Source organism: Cydia strobilella, chromosome 3 (assembly GCF_947568885.1).
Source record: "Cydia strobilella chromosome 3, ilCydStro3.1, whole genome shotgun sequence".
NCBI classification, from domain to species: domain Eukaryota; kingdom Metazoa; phylum Arthropoda; class Insecta; order Lepidoptera; family Tortricidae; genus Cydia; species Cydia strobilella.
This window is the reverse complement of record NC_086043.1, coordinates 12,508,689-12,525,083: the sequence shown is the minus strand read 5'-3', so window position 1 is coordinate 12,525,083 and position 16,395 is coordinate 12,508,689. Positions and strand designations below refer to the sequence as shown.

The following is a 16,395-nucleotide window of genomic DNA, read 5'->3' as shown; positions in this document are numbered from 1 at the left end:
CTAAGACGAGACAGAAACGCATCTCCATCATTCGAAGTGGACTCGTTACTCGCAGGTTTCTGTTTATTGTTTCGCTTCTTAGATTTCTTGAGCAAGAAACAAGCCGATCGCTTATGTCCGATTTTGTTGCAGTGTGTACATTTAACATTCGATTTACTTGATATGAGAGCTTCTTCAGACATAGATGTAGAAGGATTAGTACCAAGATCTCCAAGGCGCTGCTCGTGAAGACGCAGACGCTCCATGAGGGTGGAGATATTTCTATTATCTTTAGGCACTACTGACTCCCAAGCATTTTTGAACTCGAGGTATGCTGAAGGTAAGGTATTCAAAATCCTGTTCATAAGTAATGATTGAGGGAGTGCTCCTTCTTCCTTTAATTCGTCGTTGAGTTGTTGCCATAATGTATGAAGCTTAGAGACGTGCATAGCAATATCATCAGCTTCATCTTTCGTATAGGTAAACAACTGGCAGTACAACAAATCGAGTCTTCTCTCATTCTTCTGCTCGTAGACCGAGTGAAGATTATCCCACATTTCCTTACCAGATTAGGCAGTGAGAATATGCCGTTTCGGTTCGGCGGACACGCTACATCCTATGATGCATTGTAATAGTGAATCGCGTTCTTCGTATTTGATAAGCTTCTTTTGATAACTTTCGGTTTCGGCAGCTGGCGCGTCATGACTTGGCGGAACAGGAACAGTCTCGACGCCTTTTACTATACCTTGCAGTTTGTGCATAGTTAGTTACAGGTTTATATCGAACTTCCATTCTAACCAGTTGTCTTGACCGCGTAGCTTTTCAATATTAAAGCGATCTATTTTTTGACCACTCATATTTTATATGAAACACAAAAAAAAACTCAAGAGATAAATCTCATCCGGAAATAGAAGATAACTCACTATAAAAGGTATATTTGTAAATATTTAACCATAACCTAATTAAACAAATATTCCTCTTGGATAATTTTAATGAAGTCTGTCAAAAAATACATTTGAACATACAGCAGTTATATAATAAAAACTTTTATAAAAAAAAAGATAAACCGACTTCAAAAAGGATGAAATAAAATATTATCCTTTTTAGGGTTCCGTGTTTAAGTATATGCGTTACCAACTGATATTTTTGAAGTCGGTGCCAAGCCAAATTTTAAACCATATATTCATAATGATTTTGGTGCAATTCGATAAAGATACATAGATATAGAAGTGTCCTACGTGGGCGATCTCGTTGCGAACGCGAACGCCTTGGGCCGGCCGCGCCGTGCCGCGTCGCTTCGCTTCGCGTTCGCGAGTGTTCGCCTATGTAAGACGCAGCGTACACGACGACAATAAACGAACTTTCTGTACACCTCAGAACAGAACACACGGTTGAACCTTCTTGGCGCAGTTCGTACCATGCTTGTCGGCACGTTAGTGTAAATCTAATACGTTTTGTCGTCGTATTTTTTTAAAGAGCATTTCTTACTAATTCTTGAACAGTCATAACACGCAAGTGTGGGATTGGGACTGTCGCTTATCCAGAGGACTACATTTCAAAATATAAAACAATTCAAGGAACCTTCATGCAAAATTTCAGCTAAAGCGGTTCAGTTGTTTAGCCATGAAAAGGTAACAAAGAGGCAGACATAATTGCTTTCACGTTTATAATATTTGTACAGTTGTAATGGGATTTATAGACATAAAGCTGATTATTTTTGACTGGTATTGTTACTACTTAGAGTACTTGGCTTGGCACCGACTTCAAAAATATCAGTTGGTAACGCATATACTTAAACACGGAACCCAAAAAAGGATAATATTTTATTTCATCCTTTTTGAAGTCGGTTTATCTTTTTTTTTATAAAAGTTTTTATTTTTCCATTTTTAGTTTTAAAACATTGTTAAGAGCGTGACGCATGAATGAAAAACATAATGATGTTTAACTGTAAATTCGTAAACTTTATTAAATAATCAGAATTTTCCTCGAGTCCGTCTGGGAAATCATTCCTGTCACTAAATCCATTCTCCGCCCCGCCACTGATCCAATCCCTCAAACCCGGTGATCACTCAACCTCACAGCACATCAACCCCTGATCACTGAACCCCTCGACCCTAAACCACCAACCCTTCAACCGCCATTCCCCGACCCCTAACCCCAGACCCCTTAACTTCTAACCCTAACCCCCGATCCCTTAACTCCTAACCCCACAGTCCCCGACCCATCAACTCACCTCCCCTCAACCCCCAACCTCAAACCCCCCAAACACTAATACCCTCTACCTTCACCTCTCAGTCTCTTTGGTTGTTTCCAACACTACCTACATCAAAAATCATAATACACATACGAGGGAAGTTATCAGTAGCCTTACCACGAGTTTGACATTGATATATTCGCTATCGTGTGCGTAACTTACTGTTTATGCATCTCGCTCGTACTAGCATATTAGTGTACAAAGTAAGTTACGAAGAATATTTAGTGTCAAACTCGTGGTTAGGCTACAGTTGCACTACATCAAATTGGTGGTTTTGGGGAGGAAATGCTTGAGTTACTTTAGAAAACACCGAAATTACCACACACGTGCCTTTAAAAATTGAGGAGTTCCCTCAATTCCTCACGGATTCCATCATCAGATCAAAACCAAAAATATTACGAAAACACCTTGGAGAGGTAACTTCTTTCAAACAGAAAAAGAATAACTCAAATCGGATCATGGGTGCCGGAGTAATCGCTGAAATCATTATCATCAAAACAATCATCATCATCAGCTCCACTTCATCAAATTGGTGGTTTTCGAGAAAAAATGCACAATTTGCTTAAGAAAACGACCAAATCACCATACATGTGCCTTTAAAAATTGAGGAGTTCCCTCAATTCCTCATGGATCCCATCACCAGAACAGCACCAGATTAATGTGGGACCACCTTGGAGGTAGTTCCTTTCAAACAAAAAAGAATTGTTCAAGTCGGACCACGGGTCTCGGAGTATTCGCTGAACATCCTACAATAAAAAAATCATCATCACTATCTTCAAAACAATCATCATCATCAGGTGCAATTCATCAAATTGGTCGTTTTCGAGAGAAAATGCTAAAGTTGCTTATGAAAACACCCAAATCACCATACATTGATATATTCGCTATCGTGTGCGTAATTTACTGTTTATGCATCTCGCTCGTACTAGCATATTAGTGTACAAAGTAAGTTACGAAGAATATTTAGTGTCAAACTCGTGGTTAGGCTACAGTTGCACTACATCAAATTGGTGGTTTTGGGGAGGAAATGCTTGAGTTACTTTAGAAAACACCGAAATTACCACACACGTGCCTTTAAAAATTGAGGAGTTCCCTCAATTCCTCACGGATCCCATCATCAGATCAGAACCAGATTAATATGGGACCAACTTGGAAGTAGCTCCTTTCGAACAAAAAAAGAATTACTCAAATCGGACCACGGGTCTCGGAATAATCGGTGAACATACATAAAAAAAAAAAAAACATAGCCACAACCGAATACAGAACCTCCTCCTTCTATGAAATTGAAGTCGGTTAAAAAGTATGTACCTGATGGCCAGTTTCAACACTTTGATATATTTATTAATTGGATTTTTAAATGAGTTCACAAGCTTCCGTAGTGCTGCACGTAAACGCTCTTAGAAGGCCTTTCATAATTAGGGTTCCTTACCGAGAAGGTAAAAAGTAAGTAACTCTTAGGTGCGAGTCTATCCATCTCTCTGTCTGTCTGTCACATGGCTAAAAATCCCGAGAACTACTTACGCTATAGATTAAATTTATTTTGGTATGAAATCTGTTAATTAACTTAAATACTAATCCAATATTACTAATGTATCCTTCAATTGCCTCATGGGACAAATATGTAGGTATGTATTGTATTAAAATATTCAGCAAATTGTAGCACATTACTATTTTTCAGACCATTAACTCTGGACCAATAACACGAGTAGAATGGGCAAGCAAAATAAACGCGGCGGACAAAATAGTTCGAAACTGGTATCATCGTTGCAAATGTAAATGAACAATTAAAGCGTTTGCAGGGGCCAGGGACAATGATGATAATTATTTTAGTTTGCTGTCGGCACGGTTGTCAGCGCGTCGCCCGCCCGCCCTGCCCGGCGCCCGCTGGAATGCTCCTCGGACCCCTGCTTTCATTGCCATTAAATTGCGACACTTCTGCTATTCGTAAATTATTATCAGCCAGCGTTTTCATTACTCGGTCTCCAACAAAGGAACTCTCCAAATCTACGTACTGATTTAACTCTGATCCGAATGCGCCTTCGACTTTGCCTCGGCCCATTGTTCAACTCGAATCGTGACTCATATTAGGCCCGAGGTGAAATTTTGATTAATTCGTTATACTGTTCCCAGTTACCGGTAATTCCAGTCGAGAAACTACGATGAAAGGGCGTTGGTGGCTTTAAAATAATTGCAGTGGAATAGTTTCGAATGCCAATGCGCTATGCACTGTTAAACTAGATCGATAGGCGCCTCCGTCACAATAATACGATAGTAATTATGTATTCACGTTCGTATTAATTCCACTTAATGCACATGGCTTTATTTCCCATTACTTTTATAGAATCTATTCGCTTTTACAATCACAGTACAAATTGGGTGGATACCATTTGTTCAATGGGGCAGTAAAATGTACTTAATATTTTTACATTATTATCTTAATAATTATTATTTAATTATTTACATATCTACAGGCTGTAGTCTAAATAAATATTATAGCAAAATACATTCAAATCAATTATGATGCTGTTCAAACGTACGCTACATTACAGTACTTACCTATGCATTTTTTCGTATAAACATAAAACGGCACGGACCAAAAATAATGACTACATTTTTAACCGACTTCAAGATTTCAAAGGAGGAGGTTCTCAATTCGGTTGTATGTTTTTTTTTTTAATGTTTGTTACTCCAGTCATTTCTGGACCGATTTTAAAAATTCTTTTTTTGATTATAAGTATATACATACAGATTGGTCCCGTTTTTGTCAAAAAGCAGTTCTGATGATGGGATCCATGAGGAATCGAGGGAACTCCTCAAATATTAAAGGCATACATATAGTGATTTTAGTATTTTCATCAACAAATCAAGCACTTACATTTAAAAAGGACATTTGATGAAGTGGAACTGCTGATGATGATCAGAACGGAACTCTTCAATGACGCATAGTTCACGTTTGGCGATTTGTCCTCTTCGTTATGTTTGTTAAGCAAGTTAGGTTTTCAAGAAACATTTTTGTCAAGTTCGAGTTCTGATGATGGGATCCATGAGGAATCGAGGGAACTCCTCAAATGTGAAAGGCATACATATAGTGATTTTTGTATTTTTATCAACAAATCCAGCATTTCCATTTTAAAAAGTGACATTTGATGAAGTGGAACTGCTGATGATGATCAGAATGGAACTCTTTAATGACGCATAGTTTACGTTTGGCGATTTGTCCTCTTCTTTATGTTTGTTAAGCAACTTAAGTTTTTAGGACATATTTTTGTCAACCTCGAGTTCTGATGATGAGACCCACGAGGAACCGAGGGAACTCCTCAAATGTGAAAGGCATACATATAGTGATTTTTATATTTTCATCAACAAATCCAGCATTTACATTTAAAAAAGTGACATTTGATGAAGTGGTGTAACTGCTGATGATGATCAGAATGGAACTCTTCAATGACACATAGTTCACGTTTGGCGATTTGTTTTCTTCCTTATGGACCCAGACCTAAACTTGGACCCGGACTCGGACCCGGACCCGGGTCTGAACATGGACCTTAACTCGGACCCGGACCCGGACCGAACTCTGACCCAAACTTGGACCCGGACAGCCGGACACGGACCCGGACTCGGATCCGGACCCAGACCGGGACCCGGCAATGCTAGTAGAAAAGTGGGGTAGGTGGGTTGTTTGTTTTTTGAACTGCGATTCTCACAGAACAGAACTGCTATCAGAAAAGTAGGTTAGGTTAGGTTAGAACTGCGACCCTTACAAAAACGAAATGCTACTAGAAAAGTGGGTCGTTTTACCTCCTTTTCTACATAATTAGGCAAAAGATGCTGTCTTTCTCATTTCATTGTCTGGAATCTAAGAGTGCACCATCAACAATAAGTGAACTTTCAGCGGCATCCCCCATTGAAGTCGGTTTTATTTCTTAAAAATTATGTGGTCGTAATCAGAAAAATATACCTATAAGTAGAGATGAAAAATAAAATAGAGCTCAAGTAATTGTGTACTTTTTTTTAACAAAGATAATCATGAGCTTCACTTCAGTAATCTAATAGTATTTGAATTTGACATGATAAAAAGCATAATTTAGGTGGGTTAAGAGAAACTATGGGTCAATAGGAACACTTTCAAGGAGAATACACAGTTAGGGATACTTAAAAATATTAAAAACTAAATTAAATGATAATAAACAAAAACCTAATGGATAAAAAATAACATTAACTTTAAAATACTCACGTAGAAGGACTTTTCTCATACCATGAGAACAGTAAAGTATGTTCCTCTTACCCCACCTGTGTGGCTACCACCAGTTATAAACGCTATCGAGAACGTAACTTACTTTATATCATAGAGTAACTTATACTAGAGCGGTACTGTCATAGTAAATTTTGTAACCCCAGTAAATTCACTGCCATCTGTCGACACACTTTAAAACTAAAAATGAAGATTTATAAAAATACGACAAAATGAATTTAAATATAGATAAATGATTTTTTTTATTTGCATTAATTATTTTTATGATTTTGACCCATGTTTTTTCACTGATATGCGTTAAAATTGTTAAATAACAAACGAAACCGTCAACGTCATCTATACGACTGTAGGCCAAAACTAGTAGCGCCCTCTGAACGAGAATCACATTTTCTTGATTTTCGAGGCATGTTTTTTCCTTAGACTGTATCCATCTATTACGGAGTTATATCTATCTTTACTTTATATGCATCTCGGTCGTACTCGCATATTAGTGCGAGCGAGATCTATAGAAAGTAAATTATGAAGACGTTAGCGTACATGTCAGTCTTGACACTGTCAGTGACTCGTGGTACGGGTACTGACCTTAAGTCAAAAATAAACGTCCGTCCCGTAGTTGCCTGTCTGTCACAATAGCGGGATTAAAATGGGGTACTTTGTAGGATAGGTACTATAAAAGATACTTTGATTGAGTAAGATGCGTAAAATCTAAGACAATTTCGTGCTTCGAATTTGACAGGTAAACGAGATGGCTCCGTACATTTTGCGGTAACTGATTATCAAAAGTTGACGATTGACAATTCAGTGTAGTGCACTGCCTTATGGGAATATAGTTCAGATCCGGAAACCGATTTCAACTTTTAGTATATTGTTGGGCATGTACTGGGTACTGGGTCTCCAAAACTGCCGGGAGACAGCGGCGCCGGTCATCTACTTCAGCGGAATGATGTCATCAAAATGACTCCCGCCTCGGAGCGAATATTGCATATTGCACCGAAACTATGCATTGCACATACACGTGTCGGGTATTAAATAAAAGCCAATTAAATATTCTATATTTCATTTCTACATTATGGACCAAAATGTACAATAGCTTAAGAGCAATTTAGAAAGAAATCAAAATGATGTAAAAAAATATTCGATTATTTGGGTTTTATAACCAAACCAAAAGTCGGTCGTTAAAGCAATGTACTACAACATTAAAGCTAATGTATCAAGCCATACACTGATATCAAAAAAAATCAAAATTGGACCAAAAATGTGAAAATTATGCATCAAAATGTAGGTATTTGCTAGAACAAACGAATTAAAGTAAAAAAATCTAAATTGGTCATTTTCCGGATAATCTGTATAAGCTTCTAGTATGTTATTAGCAATATAAAAAGTATCATAATACTGCTGGGAGACAATCTCTATAGTGCCTGAGTGACAAATAATGGCGTCATACATGTGACCACTACCGAAATTTGCAAAATCTAAATTATAACTATACCATGAGTCATACATACACGTGTGCTATATCAAACGAAAGGTTATTAAATATTTTATGATTCGTTAATACATTATTTATAAAAACAATCTATATTTTAAGAGCTACAAACAAAGAAAACCACTTTTTTTGAGAAAAGTTCGTGCATATATATTTTATAGCTCAACTAAAAACGTTATAACAATGTTGCGTCTAATATAAAAGAAACCAGTTATTCAACTATACGTCACAGCTTAAATTTTTAATTTCCGACAAAAACTGTGGAAGTTGTAGAAAAAAAACTAAAGCCGAGCGCGCCAACAATTCTACCTTAATGCGCTCATATTATGCAAAGAATAGTCCTAATTATCGGGTATTAAATGAAAGAACATTACATAAAACACATGAAAACGATATTTTGGAGTGGAACTATAATTTATACCTATAAATTGAATTTGTTTGATAAATAAGCAAAACAACGGTTTCGTTTCCTACCTAATCTCCTTTGAAAATCGGTTAAAATTTAAGTTTTGTGCACCTGGGCTACAAAGGCGAATGAAGTGACGCCTCATTTATCCAAATCAGTTCATTAATTCCATGTAAGCAATACATCACACATAGACAGCAAATTCTGCCTATTTATTGTCTGGGAGAGGACACTGACTTCTGTAACAGGTTTTTAAACCTAGCTCAGAAGTCAGGGACTTCAACACCTATTTTGTACTTGCTTGTCAATATTTTTTTTATAAATTTTTTTCAAATTCATTTTATAAATTATGATTCCACTCCAAAATGTCGTTTTCATGTATTTTATGTAATGTTGTTTCATTTAATACCCCATAATTAGGACTATTCTTAGCATAATATGAGCGCATTAAGGTAGAATTGTTGGCGCGCTTTAGTTTTTTGGTACAACTTCGACAGTTTTTATCAGAAATTAAAAATTTAAGCTGTGACGTATAGTTGAATAACTGGTGTCTTTTATATTATACGCAACATTGTTATAACGTTTATAGTTGAGTTATAAAACATATATACATGAACTTTTTTCATAAAAGGTGTTTTTTCTTTGTTTGTAACTCTTAAAATATACATTGCTTTTATAAATAATGTATTAACGAATCATAATATATTTAATAACCTTTCGTCTGATGTAGCACACGTGTATATAAGACTCATGGTATAGGTATAATTTAGATTTTGCAAATTTCGGCAGCGGTCACATGTATGACGCCATTATTTGTTACTCAGGCACTATAGAGATTGTCTCCCAGCAGTTTTATGATCCTTTTTATATTGCTAATAACATACTAGAAGCTTATGCGGATTATCCTGAAAATGACCTATTTCGATTTTTATATGCTATATAACTTTAATGCATTTGTTCTAGCAAATACCTACATTTTGATGCATAATTTTCACATTTTTGGTCTGATTTTGATTATTTTGATATCAGTGTATGGCTTGAGACATCAGCTTTAATTTTGTAGTACATTACTTTAACGTCCGACTTTTGGTTTGGTTAAAAAACCCAAATAATCGATTTTTTTTTTCATCATTTTGATTTATTTTTAAATTTCTCTTAAAACTATTGTATATTCTGGTACATAGTGTATTAGTGAAATATATAATACTTTATTGGCTTTCGTTTAATACCCGACACGTGTATGTGCAATGCATAGTTTGGGTGCAAAATGCAATATTCTTAACGAGGCGGGAGTCATTTTGATGACGTCATTCCGCTGAAGTAGATGGCCGGCGCCGCTGTCTCCCGCCAGTTGTTTTGGAGACTCAGTACCATATCCAACAACATACTAAAATTTGGTAGCGGTTTCCGGATCTGAACTATCTCTTCGACCGTTTCCCATAAGGCATAGTACTAGCGACCGCAAAACACATGGCGCAGTACAGCGCCATCTGTTTTGGATATCAAACTAAGGGGCACGGTTTTTTTCTTAGACTTTACCTCTATTACAATCAGTTCTCTTTGATACTCTGGACAAAACCAACAAAAGGGATTATTTTCGCAACACTTACGTCCTTTTACTGAAAGAGATAACTTGTGCAAAAATTTACAAAACGGCTTTGCCGATTATGTTCAAAATAGTTTTCTTTAATGGTATTTACTATAGTCTCTATACAGTGCCAAATATTTTTTATGTGATCTTTGAAATCACCCTGTGCATCTCTGTGCATAAGTATGCACAGGGTACAAACCAGGACACAAACAGGGTAGGTACAAACTAGATTCCGGGAAGGAAGATAAATATAAAAATTCCAAAACTCCTCTGCTATTATGCTACTAAACAGGTATTCTTGGTATCGCATCCAATACCCAAACTCGCAAATTATACCTTTATAGCGAGCAAACTAATTTTATTTTCCGATGCTAACCTCGTCACCAATTATCCGCTAATTAAATGTCATTGATTCAAAGCATTTGTGAAGAGACCCGGATGCCTACATATCAGTGGCCGCTCAGTTGTAGGGTAATGAAAATGGATCGTGTTGGATAGCAGAGGAATGCTTTCGGCTCGAATAATTCAGTTAAACGAGTAATTTATGACTGGCCAAATTACTGACATCGCCACGACTGGCTATCAGCGCGTTAACAGCGATGCACTTGTGCATTATTATTTAGACGAGCTGCGTACCTAATACCCTTTTGCGTTTCTTTCCAATTACGCTATCCAAAAATGTTTATGTACAGTCAGCATCAAAGGGAGCGGATCAGTCTACGCGTCAAAAGTATTCTCTAATAACCACCACTACACCACACAACTAATAATTTTTAACCCAAAAATAGTTTAAAAAAAACCGGCCAAGTGCAAGTCGGACTCGCGCACCGAGGGTTCCATACATTACACAATTTAAACAATGTATTTTTTATGTGAAACGTGAGTGAAAGGTAAATTGCGGTTTACGATTTATGACGTATTAAAATAAATAAATAAAACCGGCCAACTGCGAGTCGGACTCGCGCACCGAGGGTTCCGTACTTTTTTTAGTATTTGTTGCTATAGCGGCAACAGAAATACATCATCTGTGAAAATTTCAACTGTCTAGCTATCACGGTTCATAAAATACAGCCTGGTGACAGACAGACAGACGGACAGCAGAGTCTTAGTAATAGGGTCCCGTTTTTACCCTTTGGGAACGGAACCCTAAAAAACTACTTACTAGATCTCGTTCAAACCAATTTTCGGTGGAAGTTTGCATGGTAATGTACGTCGTATATTTTTTTTAGTTTTATCATTCTCTTATTTTAAAAGTTACAGGGGGGACACACACATATTACCACTTTGGAAGTGTCTCTCTTGCAAACTATTCAGTTTAGAAAAAAATGATATTAGAAACCTCAATATCATTTTTTAAGACCTATCCATAGATGTTTGGGCTTGATAAAAAAATTTTTTTGAGGGTCAGTTTTTTGGGGAAAACAGGTCAGGGGAATTTTTTGGAGAACCCCCAAAATTTATTGGTTTTTTTTTCTATTTTTGTGTGAAAATCTTAATGCGGTTCACAGAATTTATCTACTTACCCAGTTTCAACGGTATAGTTCTTATAGTTTCGGAAAAAAGTAGCTGCGACATACGGACGGACAGACAGAAAGACAGACAGACAGACATGACGAATCCATAAGGGTTCCGTTTTTTGCCAATTTGGCTACGGAACCCAAAAAAACAACCAAATTTTTATTAACAATGTCATGCAAACGAATCTCGTTATCCTATTAAATTAATTAAGGGGCGGGTATATGACGTTTTCGATTTAGACCTCACTTTGTGCAAATAATTTGTTCAATTTTTTTTTTTTTATAAATGTTTAATAATTGCATTAAATTATACGTACTTCACAAAGAACCCGTGTAGCGACTGTTCATGCCGTTATTTTTTTTATTTGCAGTTATTCTCTACAAATCGACACTAAAAGTATAAAAAAATCAAAATATGGAGTTCAGTTTGAACAAGATTTAATACATCAAACATCAAACATCAAATATTTATTCAGCAAATAGGCCACAGGGGCACTTTTACATACAATTTTGTCTTTGACAGTAATTGAATTGTTGTGTGATTGTGAAAGCTAGATAACTGAACTAACGAATTATCATCTACTTATATTTTTACTCGCAAAGACAACACAGAAATATGAACTTTCGTACAATTTCCATACATTGACGACAACACTCATAATTTTTCTTTGACTTAGATGCCCGCTGCGCCTTGACGAGAGAAGACGTGTAGCTGCACATATGAAAATGACATGTTCTTTTGTCAATTTTATTGACATTAAATCATATACGCATACGAAAGAATATACCAGTAGATAAATTGTATTTAAAAAAAAGTGGGAAAAGAAATATCATCACGTGAAGCTCGTGTCCCATTTTAAATTTGAGTTGTTGTTATTTACGGGTCGTAACGGTCGAAAACCGCAGTAAACTATCCTAAAACAATACGTTTACAATCTATAATAACCAAAAAAAACCGGCCAAGTGCGAATCGGACTCGCGCACCGAGGGTTCCGTACTTTTTAGTGTTCCGTGCAAAACTTTGTTTTGACAAACGGAACACTTATTAGTATTTGTTGTTGTAGCGGCAACAGAAATACATCATCTGTGAAAATTTCAACTGTCTAGCTATCACGGTTCATGAGATACAGCCTGGTGACAGACGGACAGACGGACAGACGGACGGACAGACGGACAGCGGAGTCTTAGTAATAGGGTCCCGTTTTTATATTATTTTTTATTTTTTTATTAATTTTTTATAACAACAAATACTAAAAACAGAATAATATCAAATTTAAATGGGGCTCCCATACAACAAACGTGATTTTTTGCTGTTTTTTTTTCGTAATGGTACGGAACCCTTCGTGCGCGAGTCCGACTCGCACTTGGCCGGTTTTTTTATTAGATAAATACAAGGAGTCGACGTGTCATAAAGACAGCCCTAGTCAGATTGCAGATCGTGCATCACTCATCTACCTACCTATGAATTATTTATGTCCTACTGTAACAACTACAAACAAAAATTCAAGTAAAACAAAATATTATGATAATATCTATGTATCTTATCATCACTATTTCAAGAGCCCGATTCTGATTTAACTTTTTAAGGTTCTGGTTTTGTTTTGATAAGAGCTTGACGATCGTGAGCAGTGTGCGCGTAATGCAATGAAAGTCGTGTCAACAGCCCTCCTACGTAACGTTAAGCGTCCCCGGCAAGCTCGGCCGAATTTTACCTTCCCATACAAAAGGAGTTTCGTTCCACTTAAATAATGGGGTGTCCCAGAAGTAAAGAGACAAATTTAATTTTAAAATATTAAAAACATAATATTGTCTTCGGTTACCGCGATAGTTACACGAAATAAAACTATGAAAACGGATTATATCGCGTATATTGAATTTATAATACATCCCGACGTTTCGAACGATTTACAGCGTTCATTCATTTATTACATATGCTTTAAACCTAGATCTTTGCTTTTCATTCTGGCGACAGACGATTTTGATATTTTTAAATTATCCGCTGGCACTCTGACGGAACTATAAAGAGTCTTATCAAAAATCGATTTAACTCTACTAAATATTTCGAAGTACCGTGATTGTCCTATTTCTTCCCGGAATCTACTTAAAACTAACCTCATCCGTTTTGTCCTAATGTCTTGTATATAGGTAACTAGTTTTTCTAGCTTTTTCTAGAAGAAAGTGTCTTACTTTATTTATCCTTTTTATTATGATACTCTATTTTATGAATAATCCTATTAGCAAATGCTTCATTCCTTGACGCGTCATTTTGAAAAACAAATATGCAATAACGAAAATCCCCGTTTAAATGACAGATAAGAAAACCTTAGACACCATGACATGAAAAGTTTTATTTTCATTTATGTTAAATTTTCAGTCAGCAAGACTTTGAAAATAGTCTCTTTACTTCTGAGATACACTTTACCTGCCTATTTCATATTGGTAGAAAACGCAAAGTTACCTGACCGCGCCGCCCTACAGAATCATTCAATCAAATTGAAGAAATGGATTTTAGAACTTCTCCCAACCCCATGCTGCATCGGATTTACTAGCAATCTCGTTATGATTTATGTAAAATGAAAAACAAGCAGTGTACGGACTCATGCTCTGAGAGTTCCGTAGTGCTTATAAAAACATTTGATACAATTTGTAAAATATCTTTTCTCAAGAGCGATTAACGCTTGACTGATTTTTATTAGTTCTTGTTTTAAACTATGTTTTTCTTTATAAACTCACCAAGTAAGAAAGTCACAAGTAAGTACCTCTTTAATTTAAAATGTTAAAATTCAACTCCCCACTTATTACTGATAATATTATTTATGAAATAATAACTCAGTCAGACATCCGAGCCGCTGGGGCTTAGTGGTAGTCGTTTGTCACCCTTCAGAAAGAAGGAAAACTAAATACATACATTATATATTGTTTTTTTTTCGACAATTTAGAATATTTTAGACTTTCGTGAGATAACACGCACTTAATTTTCAATTACAGTACTGAATATTTAAGATCCTACAAATTAAGACATTTAATGTGTTAAACTGTTAATAATAATAATAATAATAATATTAATCATAAAGATTGGTTATTGGTACACTATAGCCAAAGCTACGACAAATAAGATATCACGTGCTAGTTAAGAATATATCAAAAAATCTATGATGCTCGTGAATTTTTGTTTTCTACTTATAATAAGTATTGATTAAATAGATGGTTAAAAAATAAAAATATACCTATTCAATTATGTGTCTCCATTGAGTAAAAAATTAAACACTTCATACAGCAAAATAGTGAAATATAAAAATAATTAACAATTTTTCCAGGGAGTAAGACTGAGCGATCTTACATTACGTACATAAGAGGTGTTGTTCTATTCCGTCTCCGCCCACCGAGATTAATAAAACAATTGGATGATAACTCAGTATTGGATAAATAATAAATTATTCAAATGTATTTATTTACTATTAAGGTTAGGTACCGTTAGTTTTAAGTCTTTGCCTAGCTGAAGTGACTAATATATACCCTATACCCGTATAATTAATATATCTAGAAAAATAATATACATAAACCCTAAAGCCTAGGTGTCAATCCAGATTGCGCTATGATATACTTGCTAATTTTATTATAAGCTAATAAAGCACAAAGTTTTAAATCACCTATAATAAAATTATCATACTTCGGCCAAGATTTTTCATCTTATCAAAAAGTAGCAAAAATAACCCTGCCTTTTATATTACTTAATACCTTGCCTACATTAATAACTAGTACAAATGGTCGTAGAATGAAGATTTGGCGTTTGTCCATTGATCTTCTTGTGGACCCCTCTCTTTATTTAACAACACGGCTTGAATTACAATTAGAACATCTCCAGCTGCCTAACTGAATTACAACTCGATAGCAGGCAAGTTCTTATTGAAACTGCTACATTTTATTTGCTCTAATACTTAAATGTTCATACTACCTATACTATAAATGTGTGTAATAATTATAATTATAACCTATAGGTATACCTCCTTCTCTTAACATGTACGTTCTTATAATGTTTTACACTTACACAATGTTTACTAATATTAATAACGTCTAATAATGTTTATCATTCTGCAGTAATGATCGTAACTACACGCACGACCCTATGTGGGTACCTAATTATAATTTTTGTTCCAATCTTATAAATGTTTTGTTCTGTTTATTTTTAGTCGATTCAAAAGTTTCAAATAAACAATCTACTTAACTGGTGTAGTAAGGTTACCTGAATTAGTCAGTGTGTTGTCTCCAAGGCCCGTTGAGGTGTCGACATCTGCATGAGCGCTCGCGGCGGCGGCGAGCAACGCGCATGCCCAGGCGCACCAGCTCACCAGCGGCCGCGGCACCGTGCGGACCTGCTTGCGATGCCAACCCATTTCACATCACCAACAAGCCAGATAGTTCACTAATACTAATTTCAAAAGTTTAAGTCCGCGTAAAAAGTTTTAAACTTTTTAAAACAACAATAAGTTTTATAACTATTATTTACAGAGAGTCTACTGGATGAGTTAATGTATTGTTACTTTTTAAGAGGCTTTACGAGTAGTATAGTTTTGGTACAGTGAGCGCACGGTCTCTGCGGACTGTGCGGAGCGTCTGTTCCGCGCTGCGATGCGATGGGGTCGCGACAGCACTGTCGGCGACACATCGCGGCCGCGACCGGCTCCTCCGGAGTCCGAACATCGCTCCAGACAGTGAGGAGGGCCGGTGCGCGCGCACCTCCCGCTCCGACCAATCGCGCCACGGGGGAGGAACCGCGCGTAAGACGCACGGAAGTATATGCGAAGGCCTATGTACAGACAGACGATAGCGGACAGGTGGTTTCGCGGCCGTAATTAGGCTCCTGATAACTTATTGCGACGTAAATATATCTACAGCGGCGATTAAGATAG

At 36.3% G+C, this 16,395-nt stretch overlaps 1 protein-coding gene across 1 annotated transcript in view; it reads right to left on the bottom strand.

Moving 5' to 3' along the window:
• LOC134755910 (lachesin-like) overlaps positions 1–16,032 on the bottom strand; it is a 173,169-nt gene extending 157,137 nt beyond the window's left edge. The window contains exon 1 of the mRNA XM_063692590.1: positions 15,729–16,032. Coding sequence (XP_063548660.1) covers positions 15,729–15,879 — 151 coding nt within the window. The 5' untranslated portion in view covers positions 15,880–16,032. The remainder of the gene's footprint in view (positions 1–15,728) is intronic.
• Between the last annotated feature and the right edge of the window lie 363 nt (positions 16,033–16,395).